The sequence below is a fragment of the Camelus bactrianus genome, chromosome 6, assembly GCF_048773025.1.
Source record: "Camelus bactrianus isolate YW-2024 breed Bactrian camel chromosome 6, ASM4877302v1, whole genome shotgun sequence".
Classification (NCBI taxonomy): Eukaryota; Metazoa; Chordata; class Mammalia; order Artiodactyla; family Camelidae; genus Camelus; species Camelus bactrianus.
The window spans coordinates 32,349,331-32,376,717 of record NC_133544.1 but is presented as its reverse complement, the minus strand read 5'-3'; the positions used below and the strand labels follow the sequence as shown (position 1 = coordinate 32,376,717).

At 55.8% G+C, this 27,387-nt stretch overlaps 2 protein-coding genes across 13 annotated transcripts in view; one reads left to right on the top strand and one right to left on the bottom strand.

Moving 5' to 3' along the window:
• PLEKHG3 (pleckstrin homology and RhoGEF domain containing G3) overlaps positions 1-13,799 on the top strand; it is a 39,616-nt gene extending 25,817 nt beyond the window's left edge. For 5 of the 10 annotated variants that reach the window (XM_074365385.1, XM_074365388.1, XM_074365383.1 and 2 more), the window contains 17 exons: positions 567-664; positions 1,855-1,924; positions 2,214-2,260; positions 2,369-2,519; positions 2,610-2,741; positions 2,990-3,172; positions 3,381-3,473; positions 3,753-3,839; positions 4,098-4,131; positions 4,476-4,568; positions 6,743-6,832; positions 7,240-7,278; positions 7,735-7,751; positions 8,213-8,581; positions 9,046-9,159; positions 10,625-12,008; positions 12,449-13,799. In XM_074365385.1, the coding sequence (XP_074221486.1) occupies positions 567-664; positions 1,855-1,924; positions 2,214-2,260; positions 2,369-2,519; positions 2,610-2,741; positions 2,990-3,172; positions 3,381-3,473; positions 3,753-3,839; positions 4,098-4,131; positions 4,476-4,568; positions 6,743-6,832; positions 7,240-7,278; positions 7,735-7,751; positions 8,213-8,581; positions 9,046-9,159; positions 10,625-12,008; positions 12,449-13,179 (3,732 nt within the window). In that variant the 3' untranslated portion in view covers positions 13,180-13,799. Of the gene's footprint in view, positions 1-566; positions 665-1,854; positions 1,925-2,213; positions 2,261-2,368; positions 2,520-2,609; positions 2,742-2,989; positions 3,173-3,380; positions 3,474-3,752; positions 3,840-4,097; positions 4,132-4,475; positions 4,569-6,742; positions 6,833-7,239; positions 7,279-7,731; positions 7,752-8,212; positions 8,582-9,045; positions 9,160-10,624; positions 12,009-12,448 lie in introns of all 10 variants that reach the window. The other 5 variants (XM_074365386.1, XM_074365387.1, XM_074365389.1 and 2 more) reach the window with 5 other exon arrangements.
• A 1,583-nt stretch (positions 13,800-15,382) lies between these two features.
• SPTB (spectrin beta, erythrocytic) overlaps positions 15,383-27,387 on the bottom strand; it is a 114,421-nt gene continuing 102,416 nt past the window's right edge. Inside the window, exons 33-36 of one of the 3 annotated variants that reach the window (XM_074365380.1) lie at positions 21,151-21,446; positions 18,934-19,107; positions 18,601-18,643; positions 15,383-18,454 (exon numbers count right to left, since the gene is read on the bottom strand). In XM_074365380.1, the coding sequence (XP_074221481.1) occupies positions 18,287-18,454; positions 18,601-18,643; positions 18,934-19,107; positions 21,151-21,446 (681 nt within the window). In that variant the 3' untranslated portion in view covers positions 15,383-18,286. Of the gene's footprint in view, positions 18,455-18,600; positions 18,775-18,933; positions 19,108-21,150; positions 21,447-27,387 lie in introns of all 3 variants that reach the window. The other 2 variants (XM_074365381.1, XR_012507492.1) reach the window with 2 other exon arrangements.

The following is a 27,387-nucleotide window of genomic DNA, read 5'->3' as shown; positions in this document are numbered from 1 at the left end:
AGGAGATGGCACTGTGGAAGCTGTCTGCCCTCTTTGGGGGAGGTGTATTCATTTCCTGGGCCTGCCTAGCAAATAACAACAGACTGCATGGCTTAAAATGCAGAAGTTATCCTGTCCTGGTTTAGGAGGCCAAAAGTCAAAAATCAAGAAGTTGGCAGGGTTGGTTCCTTCTGGAAGCTCAGAGGGAGATTGCGTTCCAGGGCTGTCTCCTAGCTTCTGGTGGCTGCTGGCAGTCATCCTTGGTGTTCCTTGGCCTGTAGACACATCACCCCCATCTCGACCTCTGCCTTCACATAGCTGTCTCTGTGTCTCTCTGTATCTTTTCCTCTTATAAGGACATCAGTCATTGGATTTAGGGCCCACCCCTAAATCTACATTCTGCGGTTGCAATTGGATATTAATTTTGGGAGGGAACTGTCCAACCCAGTACAGTAGGTGATGTCTGTGCAATTGTGTCACAGCTGTAAAATACAGCACAGAAACGAGGTGTGGCTAGGGGAGGCAGGGGGCAGGGGAACACAGGCTCGTGCCTGGTGGGCTGGGCTCTGATGCCTCTCTCCACACAGGACTACCTCTTGAAGATCATTGATACACCCGGGCTCCTGAACCCGGAGCAAGTCAGTGCCCTCTTTGGAAACATAGAAAACATCTACGCACTGAACAGGTACGGAGCGGGCCTGACACACGTTCACTGTGTTCTACCTGCGAGGCCCATCTCGGGGCCTCGGGAGGAGCCCTGGGTGTCCCTGGTCTCCTGGGCTGTGACACGTGGGGCCCAGGGCCTTATCTCTGAGGGTGGGGAAGTGTGTTCTGTCCCTGTACAGAGCTGTAGTTAGCTCCCTGCAGGAGAGAGGGCCTGTGGGACCATGTGCCCTGGGGCCAATGTGCTTCCTGTCCGGCAGGGGAGATCATCTGAGGCCACATCTGTGTTGGGTCCCCTAGGGGACTGCTGGACCCTTGCACGTGATGCTCTTCCCTCTGTCCTTTTGTGACCCCTTGTCCCTCTCATTTTCGTCCCCCATGTGCAAATCTCTTCATTTTTTCTCCACCTTCCCACTGATTCAGCAGGAAATCGGGGCTCCCTGGACGTGATCTGACCCATTAGGGGAACACGCAAACCAGGCAAGATATGATGGGGGAGGCTGAGAAAGGCTAGTGAGGGGCTGCTTCAGGGCAAAGGAGCTCCGTAAAGATCACACATGAGTGTGCTGCAGGGGCCTCCAGCTCTCCAGGGACTGGGAGAAGCAGAGCTTCAGGAGACAGTGTTGATAGGACAGGAGGAACCTTACCCCAGGCCCCTTAAGGTGGGGAGAGGGAGTTCCTGCTGGGCAAGCTGGAGAAGTCTGGGAGTGCAGACAGAGGTGTGATTTAGGCCAGAGGGTAGGGGGCCTGCGCAAAGAGGAGCACAGGATGGGGAGGCAGTGAGGGAACCATTTCTAGGGTTTCCTATAGTGCCCCATCTAAGAACAAGCAGTGCTGGGATTCTCCCTGTCTCTGCCCATCTCCTGCATCCTTCTGACCAGGGATCTTGGTCCCTTTGCAAGTTCCCTCTCCTTCCCCCTTTAATCTGCTCTTGTGTGTTTGACTCCTTCTGCCTGCAGAGGAGCTGTGTCCTTTCCTGAGGTGGGTACTGGTGTCCCTTCTCCCTCTCCTGCTTACAGAGCACGTGGCTCTCCTTTGCCCTCCATCTTTATGGTGGTGCTGAATACCTTCTGTGGTTGCTGCCCCAGGTGGGGCTCGCTGACACTAGGGCTGCCCTGTGTCTAGGCACCAGGAGGTTGGGGAAGGGGTTTGTTGGTGGCTGTGGAGGCTGCTAGTGGTCTGCGGTCTGATGACCACTCTCCTCTCACCCAGCCAGCTCCTCAGAGACTTAGACAGCTGCAATAGTGACCCTGTGGCTGTGGCCAGCTGCTTTGTGGAAAGGGTAAGAAGGGGAAAGGGCTGACGGTATCCTGCCCCTATCCCGTCTTGCTGGGGGGCCCCTCTCCAGGGGAAGTGCCGAGTGCCCTGCCTGGAATGGAAAGGGTGAGGTGGAGCCAGGGGCTGCTGGGTGGATGGCATATCTGACACAGATCGGCACAAAGATAGATCTGTAGATGCCTGGGGAAAGGGGAGCAGAGTGTGCTCTGGGGCCAAGAGCATGTCTTTAGTATACCCAGGTTTACAGTTAAATGTGAGTCTCCTCACAAACACTATTTTTGGTCTTTCCTTAGAGCCAAGAGTTTGATATCTACACCCAGTATTGCAACAACTACCCTAAGTGAGTAATTGGGGTGGAGAGGGGAGGCAGAGCCATTTGGCGAGTCCAGAGCACCCCTCCTCCCCATCAAGGCCTTCCCATGGTGACGGCCCCTTCCCCCTCTCCCAGCTCAGTGGCCGCCCTGACCGAGTGCATGCAGGACAAGCAGCAGGCCAAGTTCTTTCGGGACCGTCAGGAGCTGCTGCAGCACTCGCTGCCCCTGGGCTCCTACCTCCTGAAGCCGGTCCAGCGCATCCTCAAGTACCACCTGCTACTCCAGGTAACCCAAGGGTCCTCCCAAGTACATGGGGGCTGGGGGAGGGACAGGGCCCTTGAGTCTGGGCTGCCTAAGCCCCTGTTTCCCTCACAGGAGATCGCCAAACATTTTGACGAGGAAGAGGATGGCTTCGAGGTGGTGGAGGATGCCATTGACACCATGACTTGCGTGGCCTGGTACATCAACGACATGAAGAGGAGGCACGAGCATGCGGTCCGGCTCCAGGTGCCCCGGGGCTGGGGAGGTGGAGGGGCAGGCAGGGATGGGGTGGGGCTGGGAAGGGGAGATGCTGCTACCGCCCTGCTGGGGCGAGCTGAGGGGTGGTGTCTGTGGGCTTCTCCGGGGTGGAGGGGGGGCAGTCCTTGTGGCAGCATGTCTCTGGGGGACATAGGCAGTGTCTCCTGGGGCCCTGTGTGGTCCCCAGCAGGATCACGAGCAGCCTGACCCTGGGGGTCGGGGCGTCTCTGCTGCAGGAGATTCAGTCTCTGCTCATCAACTGGAAGGGGCCGGACCTGACCACCTATGGGGAGCTCGTCCTGGAGGGCACGTTCCGCGTGCACCGTGTGCGCAATGAGAAGACCTTCTTCCTCTTTGACAAAGCGCTGCTCATCACCAAGAAGCGAGGCGACCACTTTGTCTACAAGGGTCACATCCCGGTAACCAGGCCACTGCCGTCTCCTCTGCCTCCTTCCCGCCTTCGTAATGGGCCAGGCATCACTCCGTGCCCTCTTCACTGGGCCTGGCGTCGGTGTGGATGCATCTCCACTCTTCTGAGATTACTCCTTCCCAGACGGTCTTGAGGGGTTGGGGCCCCAGGTCAGCTCCCCTCCCCCGGCGCTTGACTCCCCTCTCCCTCTGCCCCAGTGCTCCTCCCTGATGCTGATCGAAAGCACCAGAGAATCCCTGTGCTTCACCGTCACCCACTACAAGCACAGCAAGCAGCAGTACAACATCCAGGTGAGGGGCGGCCGGGGCGTGGGCCGGGGCCAGAGCCTGCCCCCTCCACCCAGCCACGCGAGCCTCAGAGTCTCCCTCTGGAAGGTAGAGGTCACTGTGGGTGCCTCTCAGGCTTGTGCTGAGGAGTCCAGGTAACCTCACAGAACCCTCAGCACAGGCCCTCTTTCCACTTCTGCCCATCTCCCCACCTAACCCTCCCCGGCGGGACCCCAGCCCACACTGGATGGCTTCAGGCCTGTCACGATAACCCCTGACTCCCTCTCCCTTGCATCTTCGCAGGCCAGAACAGTGGAGGAGAAACGGAGCTGGACTCACCACATCAAGAGGCTCATCCTGGAGAATCACCATACCACCATCCCCCAGAAGGTGAGTTCCCTGGGGGTCCCCACCCCTGACTCCCAACCGTGTATAGAGAGAGAGTGTCCCTCAGAGCCGGCTCCGGGGGTACATGGGGCCTCACCTTCCCGATGTTGGCTCTCCTGGACAATGGGGTCAGGCCAGCAGATGCCGTGGGCCTCAGTGCAGCACCGTGAGGTGTCCCGGTGTAGCAAGAGTGAGTTTGTGGGCTGAGGGAGAAATAGCACATAGCACGGTGGTAACTAGGTGGGTTTCCTTCCCTTCCAGGCCAAAGAAGCCATCTTGGAAATGGATTCCTATTGTAAGTGCACCCTTTCTGCCTGCTTTGTCCCGAATGGTGCACATCTCTAGGTCAGACTGTATCCCGGGGAAGCTTTGCCTGATACTACATCCCAGGGAGCAGGGAGGATGGGGAGGCTCCTTTTGTCAAGGTTGGGGATCAGCTGCAAGATTAGGGGCTCAGTGCTGCTGATGGGTGGGACTCTGCCTGGTGCTTCCAGGTGGAAGAGGACAGAAGAGGAGGGAGTTCTGGAAGCTTCTGGCCCCTGGAGCTGGGCAAAGCAGCAGAGGTGTTGTTGGCAGTGGGCAGAGACCACACTAAGGCCAGTGGTAACCCCAAAACCTGATTGTCTCTCTTGGGTGCAGACCCCAATCGGTACCGGCACAGCCCAGAGCGCCTGAAGAAGGCCTCCCAGGACGAAGTGTCCGCCCATGTGAACCAGGGGCGCCGGCAGTCTGGTAAGGCAGGGCTGCGTGGGCAGTGAGGCCTCTTCACAGGACCCGTGACCGGGGGCCGGGGTGGGGGGAACCTTTAGCAGCATTTGGGGCTGGCTCTCACCTCCCCAGGAGGGAGGGTCTGGATGTGTCAGGAGCATCCTGCCCTCCACCAGGCACCTCTGGGCCCTTCCTGCTCATCCAGGGCTGGTCAGCCCGCCTTTTCCAAGGCCCAAGGAATACTTGTTCTAGCCACCCCTTTTTAGCTCCCCTGTGATCCAAACCTCCCTCCTTTGCCACTGGAAACACTGGGAGTCAGCCAGAGTAATATTTGGACGTCATGGATGGTCCTCAGCTCAGTTCTGGAACAGAGCAGAGGCAGGTCGTTGGGAAAACGAATTAGACTTCAAGTGGCACCAAATGCAGACAGGAAATATTTACTTTGGGCCTCTGGAAAATGTTCTGTTTTCCTCTCCCGGGTTTCCTTCCATGACTAGGCTTGCTCCTATGTACTTGGAGATATTAGAATGAATCGTCTATTGAAAAGCAAAAACTTTGCTTTTATTCTCGGCTCTCGTGGTGATGAGTGTATGTGTTTTCTATGTTGGTTTTTACCCTCCCCTTCAGTCCAGGGCCCAGGGATGGATTTGGCTTTGGCTAGGCACCTGCCAAACATGCACACAAGGTGGGAGTTGGGGTGAGAACTGTCCCAGAGACCCCTAGAGAGGAAGATTCAGGAGTGATGGGAGCTGTGTCCTGGCTGGGATGCCCACAGTTGGGTTTGATTGGCATGACCCACGAGTCCCCTGAACAACCGTGTGGGTTGACGTGGAGGCTTTGGTCTTCTGGAAGACGGAGCTGGGCGGCCTCTGGAAGGTTTTTGTGTTTTTGTTTTGTTTGGTGTTTCTCCTCAGCAAACTTGTCATGGTTGCAAAAGTTCTACGGTGCCATGTGTTAGAAACCTCAAATTTGGGATGTTACTTCCTGAGTCTCTGGCCCTCTTGTTTCCCTTTCCTTTCTTTCTCCTGTAATTCTCCCGTCCCTCTAGCATTCCCCCTTAACTTGCCATGGCTTCGAATTGGAAGTTTCTGACACGTGGAAGTGTTCAGTAAGTGACGGTGGTGGTGGTGGTGGTGGTGGTGGTGATACCACCGGTCAGCTTCAGCATTCACCCTGCGGCAAGCAGGGCACTTAGGACATAAACAGTTTCAGAGCGCAAGTTTCCACAAGGCTGAGATTTTAATAAACACTGAACAGTTGGATATTGTTTGTTTTCGTATTTTAGTTTTAACCGTTATGAAATAGACGTCTCTCTAAAACGTGCTTCATACTCTTGAGCCTTTTAAAGTAGAGGAGGCTGACTCAGTTGAACTTTTCCCTTTCTGGAGTCGGTGCAGCAGCAGTGTCTTTGTGGTGTGTGAGCAGCCTGATTCCCCGGGGCCTCTGGGGGAGGTGGGGCTGCGGGTTGCCAGAGAGACAGCCGGCACTGAGGTGTTGTGTCCATCTTTCCACTGAAGAGTGTTCCTTCTCATCAATCATAGTGTGTTTTTCTGTAGTAGCCCTTTCTTCTTCCCTCTTCCGTTAGAAATTAACTGATTGAAATGTGTGAGAACTGTGTGTAAGGCAGGCCAGGAGGTCGCTGAGAGGGAGGACTCGGACCACTGTGCATCTTTAGTGCCTGCTCTCAGCCATCTGCTCTGACCGCCTTTGGGCCTTTTCTGCTTCCCACTTCCAGTGGGCTGGAACGGGCAGATAAGTACACTATATGGATAAGTAAGGTGCTGTTGTCATCATTTGTCACTAATTAAAAATTCTTGACTACAAGCGTTAAAATGAAAGAATAGACATTTTGTATTTTCCGCTATGGAAACAATTTGTCTACTTGCATGAGTGCAGACAGAGTGTGTGTGCCCATGCACATTTCAGTGGAAAAGAAATGTTCTTCAGTATGCGCTCCTGTCCAGGAACAGCCGGGAGACCTCTGTAGACTCTCTTTCTGGCTCCAGGTTTCTAGCGGGCCTCCCACTTACTGCAGTTGGTCGAGAACAGATAGGCTAAGGGCAAGGCTCTGGGGAGAAGTTTCTTGAGACATGTCCTCTTATCCCTGCCTCTCTGTCTCAGGTCTGTCCCCAGGAAGGCTGTGGTGCCAGGTGGTGACACCATCAGCCTAATGAATATGTTTTGTATTCTGTCCTCAGAGCCTGGTCAGCCCCCGTACAGCCGGGCAACACTGCCCATCCGGCAGCGAGGCTTCGAGGCGCCAGGCCCTAAGGGCCGTAGGAAGTCGGGTGTGACCTCTGCTTTCCAGCCAGGGTGCTGTGAAGGGGCTTGGCATTGGGTGTAGCTAAGGCGCTGATGTGCTCCGTGCAGGGAAGGTGGGGCTTGAGGTGGAGCCAGGGCCTTCAAGAGAGGCTAGTGGTTTTGAAGAGGGCAGCATGGGGCTATGGCTCCAGAACTGAGGGCCCTGGGTGGCTGTGCTAATGCAGGGGTGATGGGCAGTGCTGCACCTGGGGGCTGGCGGTCACAACAGTTTCCCAGGGCTGGATGAGAGAGGCCTAGGCCTTAGGGCCATGTGGGGCCTACTGGCGTGGACTTTGAGCTGGTGATGGGCTGGTGGCGCTGCGAGCACGGGACCAGGGCCAGGCACGGCTGTTTCAGGCCTGTGCTGACTCTGCCTGTTCGCTCTCCTCCTCAGAGCCGTCCAGACACCTGCCCAGGCAACTCAGCGAGAAAGGTGAGTGCGTGAAGGGTGGACAGTGGGTCCCTTTAAGGTGAGCTCTAGGGCGGGGGCAGGAAGGTGAAGTAGGTGACCAGCAGGGTGAGGGTGTTGAGGACAGTTCAGAGGGGATTCTACCTCTGTCTCTCCCTGGATGTGGGCCTCGCTCCTTGCTGTCTGGGGAAGGGGCATGAGCTCCCCACCCCCCAACGCTTTGCACCCCGTCTCCTTGTCCTTGGGTGATGACAGGAGTGAGTGACCATGCTGGTCTGCATCCTTGGCTCCTGTTCTGTCAGTCATTCCTTTGAAAGCCTGGAGACTGGGTGAGGGTTCTGGGAGCAGGAGCCCCCATGAGGCCTTTCCCAGGGAGCTCTGGCCTGGAGCCTCTGTAAAGGGGTCTCCTCCTGCCTGCTGATCTCCCCTCCCTCTTCCCTCCTGCTCGCCGTGTGTGGGGACCTGGTGGTGGTGGAGCAGCCAGAGCAGGAATGAAGGTAAGGCCAGGGGCAGAGGGGACTGGCTGGACGGGTTGTGGGGGCACTGCCCGGGTCAGCCCCTATCATCTTCATTTGTTCAACAAACCTGTCAAGCACCTACTGTGCGCCAGGCTCTGTCATGAGGGTCGTGGAGATGAATAAGCCGTGGCCCTTGCTCTGGGGACCCTTCTGTACCCTTTTCCTGGAGTGGCTCCCTGGTGGTGGCTGGCCCTGCCTGGATCCTCTCATTTTGCCCTCTCTCTGGGGCAAGGAGGCCTGTCTGCGTCCTGAGTTCCTGACCTGGCCCCAGTCCCAGCTTCTGACCTTGAGAACCCCTCACTCCTCCTTGGAGCCCCGTGGAGCCCAGGGTTTGGCTGTCTAGATGTGGCTTTCTCTGTGAAGCCTCCCGGCCCCAGCTGCTGCAGGAGGAGGGGGGCTGCCCAGAGGCCTGTCATGAGGGGGACTTGTGCTCTGAACAGCATGAGGGCCTTGCTGGCTCGCTCCTGGACTTCGGGCAGCACCCCTGCGCGTGGGGCCTGCAGTCGGAGGCTGAAGGGGCTGCTGGGCAGGAGCAGGAGGAGGAAGAGGTGGTGGAGGAGGAGGAGGAGGAAGAGCAGGCCTTTCAGGTCTCTCTGGAGGACCTGGAAGGGCATGAAGGCAGCGAGAAGGGGGCCGGGCCAGAGCCCCCAGGCTCGGAGGAGGAGGAGGAGGAGCAGGAGGAGGAGGAGGAGGAGGAGGAGAGCCTGGCAGTGGCGGAGCAGGTAGCCGACTTTGCCAGCTCCCTGCTGGCCGCCCTCCACTGCTGGCACTATCGGGCCAACGCTTTCCTTTTCTCCCGGGGCGCTATGGTGAGGTGTCTCTTTGATCTCCCCTCCTCCTTGCATGTCCCCTGGCACGTGCATGCCCATCCGAGAGTCCCCTCCCCTACCCTTCCACCCCTCTGTCCTTGTTCCTTTACTCCTGTCATCAGCACTTCTTAACCCCTCGCTCGCTGTCATGCCCTGGTGAGCCCCTGGCATGCGCTGTTCCAGTACTGGGTGCTAACCAGCATACTACTCTATGAGCATGACTAATGGGGTGGGAGTGTGGGGAAGGGGAGAAGCTGGCACACAGCAGGGTTGCATGCCTGGCAGGGGTTTCTGAGTCTTCAGACCTGGTAGTTCAGGCTGATTCTGGAATGACTCAGGTCAAAGGCTGGATCTCAATGCAGCCCAGCCCCCCTGGGGCTCAGGGGGTGCTGCCAGGGTTGGGACGCAGAAGGGACCAGCTCCCAATTGTCTGGGAGCTAATGACTGCCCTCTGCTTGCTGCAGGGGAAGGGGCGCAGGGATTCTGAAGGCCCCAAGAGCTGCAGAAGGCCCGGCAGCCGGTCTCCACCCACCTCTGAGAAGTGCATGAGCTTTGAGTCAGTCTCTTCCCTGCCGGAGGTGAGTGGGCAGCAGGCGGAAGGGGGATGGTGCGCAAATGCCTGAGCCCAGACCTCCAGGTCTGCAGGTGGGGCTTTCAGGCTTGGGTTCTTTCGTTGGGCCCATGGGGACAGGGAGTCCCCATTCCCCAGGACTTCACATCCTCAGGAAGCCTGTCTGGCCTATGGGCGCATGGCTTGATGACAGACAGCCTCTTACTATGAATTAGAAAAAGGTGTTTCTTCCTTTGGACAGATGCAGTCTCTTACCAAGGGGCACAGTTAGTGGAAATGACCAGATCTTAGGTCCCCTTGGCCAGGTCTCCTTGCATAGAGCATAATACCCTGCCCGCGTGCCAGACGTTTAAGTCATGCCTGCCCCACCCGGCAGAGGAGTAGGGTATTGATATCTAGTGGACACCTCCTACACGTCTGGCGTTTTATTTCTTCTATTCCCTGCACCAGCTCTCCCAGGGAGAAAGGGGTTCCAAGAGGTTAAGTGACATGCCTACCATTGGGCAGCTTCTGAGGGGCAGAGCTCATATTAGACTTGGATCTGTGACTGGGAAGCCTGCACTCTCCTTCCCACCACCCCCACTTCATTTCAACATGCAGTCAGTATTAAAGGCTATAAAGAAGGTATTCTGTACTTCGGTGGTATGAAGTTTTTGCAACCTGGACTAGCCGCGTTTCAGGTGCCCAGAAGCTACGTGTGGCTAGAGGCCCCAGCTCCTGGGTCCCACTCTGCACATCCTAGACTAGAATGATTGGAATCAGGTCTGATTCCTCAGACTATAGTGGTGTCTTATCTTTCCCCTGAAAACCCTTCTGGAAAGCTGCCATGGCCAGCCTTATGATTCAAATGACCTTCGAGGTGGTCAAGAGGGAGCTGTCAAATTCGCTTCTGTTCCCGCCATCTGCTGGGCTCAGGCCGGGTCGTGCATGGGTGAAGGCTGGCTAGTAGGAGGCAAATTCCCACCTTTACCCTCTGGCAGGATTCCAGCACATGGTCCTCTTGCCCTCTGAACACTGACCCACACGGGAGGCCCCGGCCCCTCAGGAAGTTGGAATGGCCTTTCATGTTACTCAGGCCTGGGTCTCAACCCAGGACCACCCCATGTGGGGAGCCTCTAGGGCTGGAAGGAGCTGCCTTACCACCAGAAAGTGTCCTGGTGCTGTGCCTCTGACCCCATGTTGGAGAGGTACCACCACTCTATCCCATCTGTGTTCCTAGAATTTTCCTTGGGTTTGAGGACATGGGCCTAGCATCCCAACTGCAGAGTGACTAAGGGACATCATCACGTTCCTCTCCTTAGGGACCTCCTTGCTGCCCCTTCTTGAGTCGCGCTTGTTTTGATTGCCTTTGGTCGTAAACTGCAGCCCCTGCTCAGTAGGCTTTGAGCAGGCCGTGCTTGCCTTGCACCCTACCCCTCCTCGGGTCCCTTGAGGGAGGTTTTTGGCTCATAGGAGCCTTTGTGCTGTCCTAGGTTGAGCCAGACCCTGAGTCTGGGACGGAGCAGGAGGTGTTTGCTGCCGTGGAAGGTCCCAGCACCGAGGACACAGACACAGAGGCTCCAGAAGTCCTGGAAATGGAGCTTGATGCCCACCAGCTGCTGCTGGGGCTGGACCCCCCAGGTGACATGGTGGACTTCATGGTGGCTGAGAGCACAGAGGACCCTAAGGCCCTGAGCAGTGAAGATGAGGAAGAGGAGATAGAGGTCTCCCACGAGCCTGAGAGCCTCCTACCGCCCTCCGTGCTGGACCAGGCCAGCGTCATTGCCGAGCGGTTTGTCAGCAGCTTTTCTCGGCGGAGCAGCCTGGCACAGGAGGACGGCAGGTCCAGTGGATTCGGGACCCCAAGGCTGACCAGCCGGAGCAACAGTGTGCTCAGCCTAGCGGACAGCGAGAAAGGCCCGGCCCCACATGGCAGCACCACAGACCCTGGCTCTCAGCTCCCTGTAGAAGTGGACACCAGTGTGGGGGTGGCTGCAGAGAGTGAACCTTCTGCCAATGGGGCAGAATCCCCAAGCCCAGTCTACCCAGCGGAGCCAGACAGGTCTTCCTGTAAGAAGGAATCGAAGCTTTCTTCCCGAGACCGGCTGTTGCTAGACAAAATCAAGAGCTACTACGAAAATGCAGAGCACCAGGACGCAGGCTTTAGCGTCAGGCGCCGGGAGAGCCTCTCTTTCATCCCTAAAGGGCTGGTGAGAAACTCAGTCTCCAGGATTAGCAGCCTTCCCAGGCCAGACCCAGTGCCCGTGGCTCCGCTGGGGCATAAGAGACAAGGGGGCTCCCGGGCAGCCTCGTGGGCTCTCTTTGACCTCCCAGGACCAGGCCAGGCGGGTGCTGGAGACTCAGCTCCCATCACAGATGCTGAGTTCCGCCCGTCTTCGGAAATTGTGAAGATCTGGGAGGGAATGGAATCTCCCAAGGGGAACCCTCCGAAGGGGCCAGTCCAAGGCCAGGCCAATGGCTTTGACCTGCATGAGCCCCTCTTCATCCTGGAGGAACATGAGCTGGGGGCCATCACTGAGGAGTCGACTGCTGCCTCGCCAGACAGTGCCTCCCCCACTGAGCACCCCAGCCCGGCCCACCTGGCCCGGGAGTTGAAGGAGCTGGTGAAGGAGCTGAGCAGCAGTGCCCAGGGGGAGCTGGTGACCCCACTACACCCCCGCATCTTGCAGCTTTCCCATGTGATGGACGGCCCTGTAAGTGAGCGAGTCAAGAACAAAGTCTACCAGCTGGCCCGCCAGTACAGCCTCCGGATCAAGAGCAAGTCAGTGGCAGCCAGGCCATTGCTGCAGTGGGAAAAGGTGGCTCCCACCATCCCCCACCTGCAGGAGGAGGCTGAAGCACCAGCAACTGGCCAAGGTATGATAATGCGGGTGGGGCAGGGGCCCTTCCCGCAAGTCTGGGACTGGAGGGCCTTTTAGAAGCCAGGTGGCTTCTGGGAAAGTGACCCTTAAAGAACCTCTGCCAAAAAAGAGGGCTGGGGTGAGCCTTAGAGCTGCTCCAAGACCTTTCTGTGGAGCAGAGACCTTTGTAGGAAATGGGGCTATGGTCCTTTCTTTTTCAGGACAGCAGAAGCTGTCGTCTCTTCCTTTGACACCCATCCTTCGTCCCTGCCTTTTTTCATTCTTCCCATTTCTCTCTCATAAGGGGGTCGTGGGTGGTAAATGAGATTTTTCTTCTGTTACACCCTAAACCCCGACAATCAGCCTTGCCCGGAAGGGCAGTTGAAGCCAGTTCAGAGTCTTCCCATCCTCCCCTCGCTTCCCACAGTGATGCAGGCAGCCCCTCTCTCCTCACAGGTAAGAGGAAGCTGGTGCTGTCTCTCTTCAACCATGAGCAGCCCACGGCCCTGGAGCACAGCCCGCCCAAGTCCGGCTCTGCCCAGGAGACGTCGCCACGACATTTCTCCTTCAGCCCCTCAGCTGCTAGCCCGAAGACCACCGCGCCTGGGTCCTGGCCCTCCCCCCGAAGCCCCTTTGACATGGAGACCTTCAATTGGCCCGACGTGCGGGAGCTCTGCTCCAAGTACACCTCCCATGATGAGGCGCTCCAGGCCAAGGGCGGCCGGCCCCGCAGCCTGCCCGTCAACCGGAGCCGCTCGCTGCCGGAGAACATGATGGAGCCGCCTCTGTCAGGCAGAGTGGGCCGTTGCTGCAGCCTGAAAGCCAAGAGGGGCCCAGTGGGCCCAGAGGCCGCTCAGCCCCAGCCTCTGGGGGGGCCACCCTCAAGGGGGTCGGATGGGGAGGAGGCCCTGTATGTCACCGCAGACCTCACCCTGGAGGACAACCGGCGAGTGATTGTCATGGAGAAGGGGCCGCGGCCCAGCCCGGCTGTGGGACTGGAGGCAACCAGCAGGCAGGGACCAAGCTCACCAGCAGCTGTGGAGGGGCAGAGGCAGGGTCAGAAGTTCCAGGAATCTGCAGAGAATCGGCCTAAGGAAGAGGGTCCCAGGGACCCTGCGGACCCAAGCCAGCAGGGTAGAGTGAGGAGCCTGAGAGAGAGATTCCAAGCCTTGAACTCCGTAGGTTGACTCTGAGTCCTGGAGGAGGGAGCAGCCGTGCTGGGGGATGAGGAACTTTGGCATCCTTGCCCGTAGCCAGGGCTCCCTGCTCACCTGAGCCCTGCCCGGGGCCCTCAGAAAGGCCGCCCCTGGGAGAGTGCCCTGGTGTACCTAGCAAGTGTCTTCATCTGCTGTGAACATGCCGGTGACTTTCCACAGGCCCAGACAAGCCCTTTTTCCCTCTGAGGCCAGTGTAGCCACTTCCCTTGTATATAGTTCTTCTCTGGTAAGAAGCCAAATATTTCAGCTCACTTCTTCCCAGGGAGAGCAAGCCCTGCTCAGGCCAGCCAGACTGAGGGCCTGACCATGGGACACACGGGAAGGTGGCCTGGGGAGGCTTTGCTCTTCAACTGTGCCTTTTCTTAGGATCCAGGCAGGAATGAGGCCCATAATTTATTGCTTTCCATCCTGTGGTGTGTTAGTGTGCTCGCCTGTGTGTGTGTTCTGTTGTTGAGTCCCTGCCTGGGAAGAATGTCGTGGACTCCATTCAGGTACTTCTGTGGGTTGCCTCGCTGGCCCCTGTGGTTGTCGCTAATGTATACACATTTCATTATTTGCCAATGGTGTAATAACCACTGCTGACCAACCGACCTGTGTGTGGCCTCCTTCCTGGGGTCTGGCTGGGTTAAGGTGAGATTGTGCCCAGGGCCTGTCTTAGGGGGGCGGGGCGTGGGCTTGTTGCTTCCACACTCACTCCTTTGCATCCATGCTCATGAAGCACATGGCACCAGGTGCTGGTGCAGGGAAGCTGGGGCAGCAGGATGTGTGGGAGGGAACTTGCTCTCTGCTACTTCTACTGCCATGGACTTATGTTTGCTCATAGTCTGGCGTCCTGTCTGGGGTGGGGTCGGGGGCTCCATGCTAGCCTTTAGCTCTTTTCCCCAAGGGCCAAAGTTGGATTGAAAGGGGTGGTGGTGGTGGAGGAACATTTTTCTAACAGGCAGACGTTTCCATGTCTGGTGCCTTTTATTTTTTTCTCCTTCTCTAGTTTCCAGGAGACATTTCCTAGGAGGCATGGATTCTAAACTTGGAACCTAGAGATGTCTTTGATGGGTTCCAGTATTGGGTGAGGAAGGCAAGTGCATTTTTTCTGGGATGAACGCTCAGTCTTCATCCCTTCCTCAAAAATGTCTTTGATTCAAAAGGGGTAGGAATGCCTTCCTATTTCTAACTGGGTTTTTTGCCCCCTTTCCTCGGTGGACCAGCCTTGTTTTGCCTTGCTTTGCCTTGCTTCTTCTGGCTGGGGCCTGGGAGGGGTGGGGCTGCAGGGCCAGGTGGTAGAGCTCTCCTGCAGGTGTTCCTACAGGCCAGGGCCCTGTGAGTCTTCTGATCTAGGAGGGCAGACTTAGCCTGAAGGTGGGTCTGCTGAGTCTCATGAGGCCACGGGAAGATCAGAGGCAAATGGAGGCCTTTCCTGAGCAGAGCAGGCAGAGCAGGGCTAGTCCAGCTGCTCTGTCAGCTGCCCTGAATAGTCTGTGGCCACTTGTACCGACACTGAGGAGAGAGCTGGCTCCTACAAGGCAAATCTCTGGTATGAATGAGTAGCCACAAACACTGGAGTGGGAGTCAGGAGACCCAACCCTGTGTTTAACTAGCTGGGTCACCTAAACGCTTGCTTTGTCCTCCTCTACAAATGGAAGGAGATGGATGAGTTGTTGCTTCTCAAACTCTCAGACTCTTCGAAGTGTGAGGCCTGGGAAGTAGCAGCAAACACCTTCCCCAGGTATGCCTGGGGCCCTCAGACTAGCTCAGTGGTTCTTACCAGCTGCCCGTTAGAATCATCAGGGGAGGGGACTTTTTGGAAAATGCTGATGCCTGGGTTTCATCCACCCAGGCCAATTGAAACTGCCCCCCTGGAGATGAACCCCAGGCATGTGGATTCTGATGTTCATTGAAGACTGAGACCTCTGTCCTGAGCTCCATGGGGAAAACAGCAGGCCCTTGAGATGGATGAATAGCATGAACGAGTGAGCTTTCCTCAGGGTCTCAGGTGAAGCACAGGACCTGGGTGCTGGCAGAGTTGTTCCCCATGAGACTCCAGGAACAAGCCAGAGAATTCGGCTGTCCCTCTGTGTCCATGGTGGTCCTGTGGACACAAGTTCCTGCCTCACTCAGCCAGCCCCCTTTGGCCCAGTTCAAAGAGAAGTAAGGCAGTCAAATAGAAACAGAGAAATTAGGAGCATTATTGATTTATTAGAAAAACTAGTAAATGGGTTTCCTCTGGTGGAAGCACGTTTGAGCAGGTGGAGGACAAGGCCCAGCTGACCCCAGGGCCAGCCCCAGTTTGCATGGTCTGCCCATCAGGGGTGCAGTCCTCTGCAGCCACCTCCTCCCTTGCATCCTCCCTGAGCTTGCTTATCCAAGGAACTGAGCCACGGGGTCCTCTGGATCTCTGCCCCCTCCCACTGAAGGGAGCTGTGAGAGCCAGGATCAGCCTTGGGGACTCTGCTCTCCGATGGGCAGGAAGGAGGACTGGTGTGGCGGGGAAGATGAGCCACCGACAGGCCTCCTGTCATGAGTGCTACTAGTGGGAGGGAAGCCCGAGGGTGCCCCCTCCCCCCCCTCAGTCAGTTGAGGCCAGGGGACAAAGGGGAAGGAGAGAGGGAAGGAGGACCGTCTGACCATGCCCGGAAAGAGCTTCCTCTAAACTGCCCTGGGGAGGAAGCCTGGTATGCTGGTGTGGACTGGAGCTGTGTCAACTTAGTTTTGGGATACTGTTAAAGAAAAGACTGCAAAGTAGAAAATGTAAGCAGGAAAAAAAGAAATCTTGCCAGGGCACCAGGAGCTTAGCCCCCAACACGGCACGGAGTCCCAGAGCTGGGTGCCTGCAGTTTCAGTCCAGTTGGTTGTCTTGGGGCCTATGTGATACGGGAGGGATGTGGGAGGGACTGGCAGTTGATGTGGGTCACATGCAACTGGCTGCCCAGTCTGGGGGCCGGGAAATCCTAGCTCTTCTTTGGGGCCCGTTCATTACTGGGGCTGTGGAATTGCCTGCTGAAATTCCTCACTTTAGGTGCTGCTTTGGCACATGTGGAGGGGAGAGGGTGGCCCCTAGTCTTTTGGCTCCCTAAAGACTGGCCCATGGAAACAGTTGAGGGAAACTCGCCACCATCTGCTCTTCAGCAAGGAACTTGCTATCTGCCCTGGAGCAGGACATGCCCTCGGATCACCAGAGGCCTTTACTGCCAGGTGAGTGTCATCACCTCACCGCCTCTTGCCTTGGTTTCCCTAGGTGTAGAAGGAGGCTGGTGAGTGGGATAGATTAGGTTCCCTGTGGATGCACAGAGGGCCATGTAGTTAGATGCAGAGAGGCCAAATGAAGACCCTTGGCTTCAGAGGTGGGACCACCTGCCAGGCTCCATCAGAGAACTTCCCTCCTGTGGTTCTCATCTGCTGAAACGGCCTTCCCCTGAGACGGTGGTGGTGATCTCGAATGCTAAGCGCTCCTGAGGAGGCCTCGTAACTCTGGATGCCTACGCCTGCGGCTTTTACCTGAGCCTCACCCACTTCCGGGGGATCATCTCAGTGTGCTAAGGCTCTTTCCCATGGGGAAGGTGATGGAAACAGCAACTGCAGGCCCAGGGACCTTTGTGGTCTGCCCAGAGAAGGTGCCTGCTCCCGCAACTTGACCCCTCTTTTGGATCTTGCCCCAGTTAAGATGCTGGGCTGGAGCTGTATTGCTTTCAGAGAGTGGTGGAGAAAATCCTTATGGAGCCAGTGGAATCTTCCCTACAGAAATCTGACCTTAGAGCACGGGGAAGGCTATCCCTGGGGATAGAGGTTACAGGGCCCCGTTTGGCTGTGCCTGGGGTAGGGGGTTAGGTACCCATGTAACCCCCCATCCAAGGCTCAAGGCCAGGACCTTTGGGCGAGCTGAGCAAAGGGTGCCATACCTTCATGGCTCTGGCCTCAGCATTTGTCCCAGCTGTCTGGGGGTGGTTACATGGGTGGCAATACCCAGATGTGGCCACATTTGCCACCCCAGGATGACAGGTCATGAGCTTTGCTGTCAGTCCAGCCAGCACCCTCAGATGGTACCAGCTGCAGATAGGACACATTGGGTATTTGGCTTTGGGATGCTCTATGCCAGGTGCTGAGGTGTTTGTCCATCACGTAGCTTGGGACCTGCACTGTCTCCCTAAGGGGCCCTGGGTCTGAGTGGGATATTGCTGGTTTGGCAGCTACTGGGAGTAGGGGAGGGTCCCAGATTGGAGAGGCAGAGCCTCAGGTAGTGTGGAGACCTGTCTGCCTCCTTCCCGCCTGAGCCCTAAACTAACTAGTTTAAAAAGACGGGGCTGGCTTGAGAGCTTACCGATCCTCCCTACAAGTGCTGTGGTGGCAGCGGGAGGCCCCTTGCCCTTAGAACCCATTGACCTTGGAGGAACCCCGTCCCACTTTTGGTGGGAGGAGGCGGGGGGAGGGGCTGCAGTGGCCCCTGAGGTGAGAAGCCCAGTGGGGAGGAGGCTGTGTCCCCTCAGCCCCCAGCGGCCCCTGGCCCAGAGCTATATGAAAGCTCCTTCCTCACGCCCCTAAGGGGAACATCAGGCATTTCTAGCGTCCTCTTCCCTTTCCCCTTCCCTGGCTGCGACCAAGTGGGAGGTGACCCCAAGCAAGACTTGCTTTGGGAGTGGGCAGAGTCTAAGGAACCCCGCCAGCCTTCTCCAGCTTGTGCGGGAACGGCGCAGGGGGAGGGGGCTGGGAGAGGAGGGCGTGGGCCTTGGAAAACCGTTCCTGCTCCCAGGCCCGGAGGCCCCGTGGGCGGGCGGAGCTGGGAGCCCTGTCCCGGGAGCCCGCGCTCGCCCTCAGCTGGGCGCCGGGGCTGCGGGGCGGCGGAGGGCGCGGAGGCAGACGTCGGGCCGGGCGGACGAAGGCAGCTATTGCAGTGCAGCGGAGGCCCGGACCCGGCCCGGCGGCTCGGAGCAGGCAGGCGGCAGGCAGCGGGCGGCCGGGCGCAGGCGGAAGGAGGACCCGGCCGAGCTCAAGGCCGACGGCGCCCCAGCCCGGCCAGGGTGGCTGAGGGGGGCGCTCGGCCCCCATGTACCGATGAGCCGGCTTCATCCGCGGGGCGGCCAAGAGGCTACTTCTTTTTGGGGAAGAAGCTGAATCTCTTCTCCTTCTCTTTCTTGCCCAGGCTGGCGTCGGGGCCGGTGCTGGAGGGCAGGGGCAGGCTCTGTGCCTTGACACGGATGCTCTGGGACTCATTGATGGCGGTGCTCACGCCCTGCAGCCAGGACAGCATCTCCTCCTGCAGGGTGGGAGGGTTAGGTCCTGCAAAGCACGGGGTGCCCCTAGGACAACCCCTTCTGAGGAAGCCTTGAGGTCAGGTGGCTTGGGTCTCTTCCACCTGCCCCTTTGTGGGCGGGGGTCTGGGCTAGGAGGCCCTGCACTTACCTCATCCTTGCCGTGGAAGAGCCACTCGCTCCCATTGCTCAGCCTAGGAGGACAAAGGGTTTCCTGCCACGTGGCCACCTCTGGAGCCCTCTGCCTGGGCAGAGGGTAGGCTCTGATCCCACAGCCCCCTGAGCCTTCCCATGACCAGAACCCCGTCAGGCAGCGCAGCACCTTCTGAGAGAGGCAAAAGTCAGGACCACCAGCCTCTTTGATTGAAAAATCCCTGAGGGGCAACTCAGGCCTGGAGCTGGTCACAAACAGTGGGCCTCTGTCCATTCACTTACTGCCAAATCGAGCCAGCAGGGAAGGGACAGTGGTCAGGAGGGGCCTCACCTCAGCTTGAAGACGTGTTTCTTCTTCTTGTAGTTGGCAGCAATCTCACAGATGGCGTGTCTCAGGGCCAGGGGCTCTTCCCCGTGGTAGGGCACCCCCAGAGCCAGGTTCTTGGCATCTTTATAGAAGGTCAGCTCGCTGTTCCTGAGCACACAGTACAGGTTGTTCCAAGACCTGCAAAGATGCAGAGAGGCAGGTCACCTACAGTCCTGATACAGCATCTCTGTAATTAGTTCCTTAAGCTTTTTTCTTTATTACACAAATTTTGCCCTGATAAATAGTAACACATTTTACTGTTAAAAAAATTGGAAATAAATATCATTTGCATGTAATTCCACTACTAAAAGCTAATTATTGTTAACATTTTATGTATTTCCTTCTAGTCTTTTTTATTCACAGCTAAAATTGGATTATATTGTACATTCAATTTGATGTCCTACTTTTTAGTTTAATACTTTATCAAGAGTATTTCCCCATATTCTCAAGTATGTCTTAAAAATAATTTTGAATAGCTATATGATATCCTATCATATAATAATTCCTTTATTCGTGGACCTTTTAATACCAGAAAATTTATCCACAGTTTAAATAGCAAAATGATAAACATTCTTATGCGTAAATCTTTGCCTGTAACTCTGATCTTGTCTTGAGATATATTTCTAGACATAAAATTATTGAGTCTAAGACCAACCATGTAAACAAAGCATTTCCATAGCCACCAGCATGTTTGATTCTCGCTACAGAACTGTAAAGTGAACAGAGCAGGGTTTTGTTTGGGTGGTGGTAATATTTTGTTTTGATGATACATGCCCAAGATATTATACTAGCACTTTTTAAAGAAACGTATTTTTGCAAATCAAGGCTCATCTCAACTGGTCATGTTTGGTGAGAATGGTAAGCTCATAAGCGCAAGTCCTTGAGCTCCTTTTCTGACAAATGGAGAACATTTTGCACTTTCACAGTAATGAGCGCTGAGAAACATTAAGCTCTTTTTCCTCCTCTTCTGCCCTTCTCCCTCCCTCTGGAGAGCAGAAAGATGGAGAACCAGCAGGGCACATAGGGAGGAAGGTTGAAGAGACTACTTGACCCATACAAGGCTGGCTACAGAGCCATTCCACGAAGCCCAGATTCTGACACCAGCTCTGGGGTCTTTCCTCTGGCCCTCACCACCTTCTTTGAGCTTGTAGCCCAAGTAAGGCAGTTGCTAAGGAGGAGCTGGTCTTGGAGTAAAATCCTGCCTTGGACAAGTGACTTAGCCTCTCTGAGACCATTTCCACATCTGGAAAATGGAAACCTCAGTATCACAGGGTGGTTATGAAGATTTGATCAGTCCTGACATAACGCCCGGCACGTAGTAGGTACTTAGTAAATGCTAGTTTCCCCCTTTCCTGCAGACTTTCCACATAAGCAGTAAAGCTCTTCAGGGTGGTTGTCCCCCAAATTCATTTTTGGAACTTGAATTAGCTTTGGTGGGTCCCCTAGTTAGGCTCGCTCTCTCTGTGTGCTGCCAGTTGGCCCTGGAACCGAGGGAGGGAGAAGGAAGAGGAGGAAGCTGGTTTCAACCTCCTGATGCTGCCCTGTTTCTCTGGGACCCTGAACTGCTGCCTGATGGCAGAGGCCCCCAGAGACCTTGGGTAGCGGCATCCCTGGATAGACCACACCCAAGGGCATGACTGCCGCAGGGTCAGGAAGGGGCAGAGCCTCTGACAACTCCTCAGGGTCATTTAGTTACTGGGAGGAACCTCTAGAAAGGCATTTAAGTCAACTCCTCCTCTCCTGTTTTACCACTGGGGAAACTGAGGCCCAGATTGGGTAAAAAGTGGGACTTGGTCAAGGATGTGTTGTTAGTACCAAGACCTACCTGTTACCCGGCCCTCAGTAAGCAGCTAGTGTTCACTGAGTTCCTGCTCTGCACCAGGCAAGGCATCTGCACGGAAGAGGCCTGCTACCATCTTCAGCCCCATTTTACAAGTGAGAGCCTGAGTAAATCACTTGTACGAGGTTATAGGATTTGAACTCAGGACCGGAACTAAAGACAGGCTTTTCCCATCAAGCCAAGTAGCCTCTGGGCCGGCCCAGAGGGTGCCCCGGAGCTCTCAGACCAGAGGCAGGGGCACCCTCACCCCCAAACATACTCATGCTGCCCAGGATCTGTTGGTGGAGTCCCGGGGAGCTGCCCACCCTCCCTTCGTGCCCTGCGGCCCCTCCCCCGCACACCTGTTGGATGCCTTCTTGTTGGGCCCCTCCAGGTCATGCTTGCGGCCCAGGTAGCCCTCCATCTGCACACTGTGCGCGTGGTCCCGCGGGGCTGGTAGTGTTGTAGGCTCGTCGCCCTCACTCAGAGGCGTGTCCAGGACCTTGAAGAGGGGCTCTGTGGCTGGCCTCTCATCTGCACTGGATTTCTCCTCCTGCCCTTCCTCGTGCAGCCCTGGCAGGGGTGGCAGCTGCTGGTCCTGAGGCCACAGCCTCTCTTCTTCCCCCTGCTCAGGGGCACATGGGAGGAGCACACCTGGCTGGGGGTTCAGACCCAGGGGTGGCTACTCTGCAGAACTGGGAAGTCAGCAGGCCCCACCTGAGTATGGTTCCTTTCTCCTATGCCCTGTGCCTCTCCCAGCCCTCTTTCCACCTGCTGTGGGTACCCACCTTGCCTGCTTCCCTTAGACCCTGCCCAGGTCTCTGGCTCCATTCCCAGTACCCCATCTCCAGCTTTCTGGTACTGCTCACTTCCCAGCTCTAGGCCCCCACTCCTGCTTCAGCCAGATACTCCAACTCCAACTGTGGTACACATGGGCTCTGGCCAGATTTCAAACGAAGAAAGGGCTCTGCTTCTAAGACAGGTTTGGAAAACATTTGTACTACAATGTGGTATGGAAGCTCTTCTGGTACCTTCCAATTGTGTCTAAAACCCCAAAGCTAAGGGCACCAGGCCCTAAGTCTCCCCTACCACCTTCTAAAGGGAGACCCAGGGGATGGGTATAGCTCAGTGGTACAGCACATGCTTAGCATGCATGAGGTCCTGGCTTCAATCCCAGTACCTCCACAAAAGAAGTTAGAAACAATGCAGAAATAACAATATGGAAATTAAAGGGAGACCCAGACCCTCCTGGGTCATGGTGCAGGACTAACTGCTCCTGCCCCGTCATCTGGCAGGGATTTGCTGAAGGAGGACATTGCTTGTTTCAATCATCTCAGGAGCTTTAACACTATATGCCCAAGACCCATCCTCAAGATGCTGAGTTAACTGGCCTGGAGTGGTGTCAGCACATTGGTATCTCTTAATAAGCTTTTCATGCACTCTAATGTGCTGCAGGGGTGGCAAACCACCACCTAAGGAGTCACTGCCACAGGGAAGGCCTACGACTTTCACCTCCTTGCACTTCCCTGTGGAGAGCGGGATGCTCCCGGCCCTTGCCCAAGCCAAGTGAGGGGCCTCCAGTGAAGCCACGTGCTGTATTGTCAGGTGCCCATGAGAGGCAGAAGCAGACCTAACGTTCCCCAACTGGGTACCTTCTTGCTTATTCGCCCTCTTGCCTGCTGCAGCAGAAGAGAGGGCACAACAGATTGGGTCAGCTAGCCTCCAGGTGCAGGGCAAGAATGCTGGCTGGAGCAAGAATGGGTGGGTCTCCCATGGGCCAAATGAGCACCAAGGAAGGCAGCCTACTGGAGACCCAGAACTCTGTCTCAAAGGCCTGACTGCTGGAGACCTTACAGCACCAGGTGGGAAGGGTCCTAGAGGCCCCCAAGCAGGTGTTGTCTGGACACTTGAAGGACCAAGGGCACTGACAGCCCAGGAGGACCAAAGCTGCTAAGGCAGTAAAGAGACTGCCCCCTTTTCTACCCCCTGCCCCAACTGAAGATGGAGGCACAGAAGAGTGTTGGGGAGGAGCCAGAAAAACGCAGACCCTGTGCTCCACCTTGCGGATCCTTAAACCCAAGATAATAGAGAAACGGAGAATGGGAGGATGTGGGCTCCATACTGGACATAAGAGTGAAGTTTCAAACTGAAACAGATGGGTTAGACTTTCAAACAGCTAACAGGACCAAGGGCTGCCTGAGGTGGCACTAAGAAATAGGAAGGGAAGCTCAGTGGAGACGTTTGAAAGCAGTGGTTGGAAGAAAGGTAAAGCTGGTCATGTTTGCATCCCATCAAACTAGGACTGTTCAATAAACAGTTATGTTGGGTTCCCGTAAGATCTCACTGAAAGAAAGGATAATATGGCTGGGAAAGTTTGAAAACCATTACCCCTAGTCTAAACCTTCAATCAATGAGAAAATCTATGCTCAGAGAGGTTAAGAGACTTACCCAAGGTCACACAGCCAATAGATAACAGAGACAATTAAGAGCATGTACTTCAGAATTGGATAGTCCTGAGATTTTAGCCCATCTTTAGGGTTCTCATCTTTTCCTGTCTTAGAGCCCCTTGAGAGTTGTGGCTGGGCCACATCTGTCTTTATCCATCTTGCCGTATTTAAATCTTTGAGTGTCAGCAATGAGCCAGAATTGACCACAAGGAGCTGGAGGCTCCACAGCCCAGCCTAGATCATTCTCCAGCAGGGAGGAAGGGCAGAAAGGGCAGAGAGGGTCTGGAAGCCTGGCTTTGGGGTCCTTCTGTGGGCCCGATCAGGCCAACCCTCTGACTGGGGCATAAAGGTGGGGGAGGTAGACTGTCAAGGCAGAAAGTGAAGCCTCCTTTCATGTCCCTCCTCTCTGGCTGTGCTGCTCCTCCTGGCACCCGCCCTGGGGCCTCTGGGAAGATGCTGCAGCAGATGCTGGGCAGCTAAGTTCAACCATCTCACTCAGCCTCTACCTTCCTGGGAATGGTTTTCCTAGAGGACTGTGTGAACATATTTTCTTTCTTCACTTCCATTTTCATGCTTCTTCCTTTCAGGAACTCTCCCCTGAAAATACAGGTGGAGTTTTCCAGGACTGCCTCCCAACTTAATCTCACCTTTCTTCTGCCTCCTCCTCATGGACACCTGACCCACATTCCCTGGCTGGGACATTCAGAGGCCAAGACCAGTGTGATCAAAAGTTAAATGGCCAGGTCATGGTTTGGCTCTGGAAAATGGGAGTTTTCAATGTATACATAGATCTCTTCTGTGCTCTTGACTGTTCACGTGGAGACAATTTACAATGTACCGTCTCCCCTCTCCCCTGAGGGCCGAGGCCTGAGAAGAAGGAGCCAAGAAAGAGGGTGGGAGGTGGGGGTGTTTGGTGGCAGTTGCTCCTCCCAGGCCCAGGGCTGGCAGGGCTTTTCTCCCTCCTGGGCTGGGGGAGGGGACACAGAGGAGAAAGACAGGGGTATGGTTTGGGGAAAAAAGCCCTGTTGTATAGGCCTCAGGGGTAAATATGCTTTGTGGTATCTTCTAAGAGAGCTGGGAGGGGTCACGGCTGGGGAAGGAGGGGCAGTTCTACTGCCCCTGGAACCATACCACGCTCTGATACAGATCCTGCCCTGCCCGACAGGTGGAGGGAACTGTGGACAGCAGAGCACCAGAAGGGGATGCTGGCTGCAGGGACAGGCAGGTTCTGCCAAAAGGCCCTGAGTAGCTGAGATGAGCTAAGACTGCCTTCTTGCCTCTTTGCTGTCCTGCAGATGCCTTGCTGCTTTTGCCCTCAGGCCATCAGGAAGACGCATGGATTACACCTACACTGCCGAGGGGTGCCCAGCCTACAACCATCACCCAGAGGAGCAGGGGGGACACTCTGAATAAAGGAAGATCCAGATACTTGGAGGAAATTCTGGGTGTCAGGCTGGGACTGCTAGAGAGACTTGACCATAAGTGGCTCGAGTGACAGCAGGAGAGAGAATGGCCCAGGGACAGGGCCTGGAATAAGCACAGAGCCAGGTTCTCTGGTTTGGGGGACACGTGGGTGTGTGTGTGTGCAGACTACCTCGATCACAATGTCAGAGAAGGGCAGGGGACAGGCAGTATTGGCTGCCGGGGAGTGGGGGGTGGCATCAGGGGAGGGAAGGACAGACAAGAGAGCCTTTTAGGACCTTACAGGATTGTAGTTAAACGGACAGAGGATAGCCACCTCAGAGTCTTTGCAGAGTCTCATAAGCTTGACTTTTTAGAGTCCTGCCTTGCTAGGAAACTAGCTTGGGTAGGGGAAACAGGCAGAGGTCACCTCCCCAGAGGAGGTTTAAGAAAATGAAGGGAAGAGGGGCAGGATGGATGCATTTCTTACCTGGACTAAAGGTGTTGAAGGTGTATTTCCAGGCCCAGCCAGCAGGTGGCGCAGAGGGACAGCTCACAAACAACTATCTCTCCAGCTCCCAGGAGAAAAATAACCTGGTGTGTGACCAAAGGGTCTTTTGGAGGTTCTAGAAGATGCTCAGTGAACTCAGATACATTAACAAACAAGGAAACACAAATGAGCTTCTCTCTAAAGGACATGCTGATAAATGAGAACCAGGGCATGTTGACGCATCCCAGAGACTGAGCACAGACATACCATGATCTTGTCCACCTACCTGGCAACAAGGACTGAGCCCAGAGTGTGTGCAAAGGGGGCCTCCAGAGAGGGGCACTCCAGGAAGAGTGGTTTGGGAGGGTTTTGGCAATGGATATTAGAATTCATATGGAGAATGTTTATTTTAAGATGAAAGACTGCAGTGAAGGATGAAGGGAAAAAAATGAAGGAAAAAATGAAGACGTTATCAATTACTGGGCGTCAGATCTTCCACCTACATTCTTTTTTTCCTATCCTCATGCCCTTTCTGCGAGGCAGGTATCACTATCCCTATTTTACAGATACGGGAAACTGAGGGACCGGGAGAATTAAGTAACTCGCCCCCAGTCACAGTTAGTGAGTGGCGAGTTGCAGATGCAAATCTGTCTGGTTCCAGACTCTGCTCTAAACCCTGCTGCAAGAGAAGGGGTGGTACTACTGCTCCAGAGAGAGGGGCCTATCCTATGGGGTTCACGGTCTAAATGGGATGAGCCTGGCTTATGTGAGACACGTGGCTGATTGGCTGAGGCAGCACCATCATGGCAGAGCCACCTGTGAAAGGGGTCAGAAGAGGAGCTTGAGGCCAAACTGTTGCTGAATGGCCAACCAAATAGCCCTGTGAGACTGTGGGGTGGGGGAAGCTGGCCGTCTCTGCAGCTGAGAATTATTTCCTTCCATCCAGCATCTGATGTCTGGGCTCTCACCCTCTGGGTGAGATGGGCTGTCAGCAGACAGGTAGGGAAGGCTGCTCAGAAGATAGCTGTTTGCAAGAGAAGACAAAGAGATGGTTCACTGAGTTGAGAGCAGTCAAAGAGATGAAGAGATGGCAACTTAGGGTGAGCAGAGACAGATGACTAAAGAGAAAACAGAAGTTGTTGCTGAACAGAGGAAAGAGTGAGGGAGGAGCTGAGGCTGGAGCAGTGAAGGGTCCCCCAGGGTTGGTGGTGGGGTGGGGAGAGTGGCTCAGCACTGTGCCCCAGGGGCCAACTGAGACCCAGCTGAGATGACCCCTGGGGAACCAGGGGAGACAACAAGAGCAGGCGCAGAGTCACCAGGTAAAGTGAGGGGTAAAGGAGTGGGGAGTGTGCAGGGTCCCCTGGGACAGGGAGGGGAGACCTGGTCCACAGCATCAGGAACTTCTTCGCCATTCCCACCACCGGCTTGTGCTCCTTGGGTCCCTGCCCTGGAGGAGCTGGCGGCTGCTTGATCTCTTGGTGACTCTGAGCCAGCCACTCAGAATTAGACTAAAAAGAGAAGACACCGACTCCCTCATCTAGATCTGACACCCAGCGGTCAAGCTAGCAGCTTCAAACCCCATTTCTGAGATGCCTCTGATGTTAACTGAGTCCCATCCTGGGTCTATCAGTGTCTAGGATGCTCTGAAACAATACTTCAAGGACAAACTAAGGAGCCTTTGGAGCAGCGGGGCCAGGAAGATCAGTCGGACCATAGCACAGAGAACTGGGCACACCCAGCGGTGGACAGATGTCCAGAAAGAGCGTAGAGCCAGTTTCTCCAGGGAGCCTGGAGCACCAGGGCGCGGCGCCAGACTGTAGGCAGACACAGCCCTGCCACGCTGATTCAGGCATCCTGGGGAGACAGACACGCCCAGGTTCAGGGGAAAACTGACGTTCTTTCCAGGCCAGATCTACTCATTATGGACAAACACATGATGTGCCTTCACTGCAAAATGCCTGAACCAGCAGCTCGGTTCGGCCTCACAGGGGGAGGGGAGGAAGGACTGGGAAAGCCTGCTCAGGCAAGAAGAAACACAGCTGCTGCCTCCACACCCACACCCCTTCCCCCCAAGGACATCAGAGCCCAGCCTCTGGTGGCCGACGAAAGCTCCAGGCTGCCTGGTGGGGAGACTGCTGCTGGGGGCAGGTGCCAAGGAGGTGACAGCAGCAGGAGCCAGCAGGCACTGGTTGAAAGGTGACCTGGCCATAGCCCAGTGCGCTCTCAGCCCTGGGGCACCATCCATCACATTCACAAGCGCT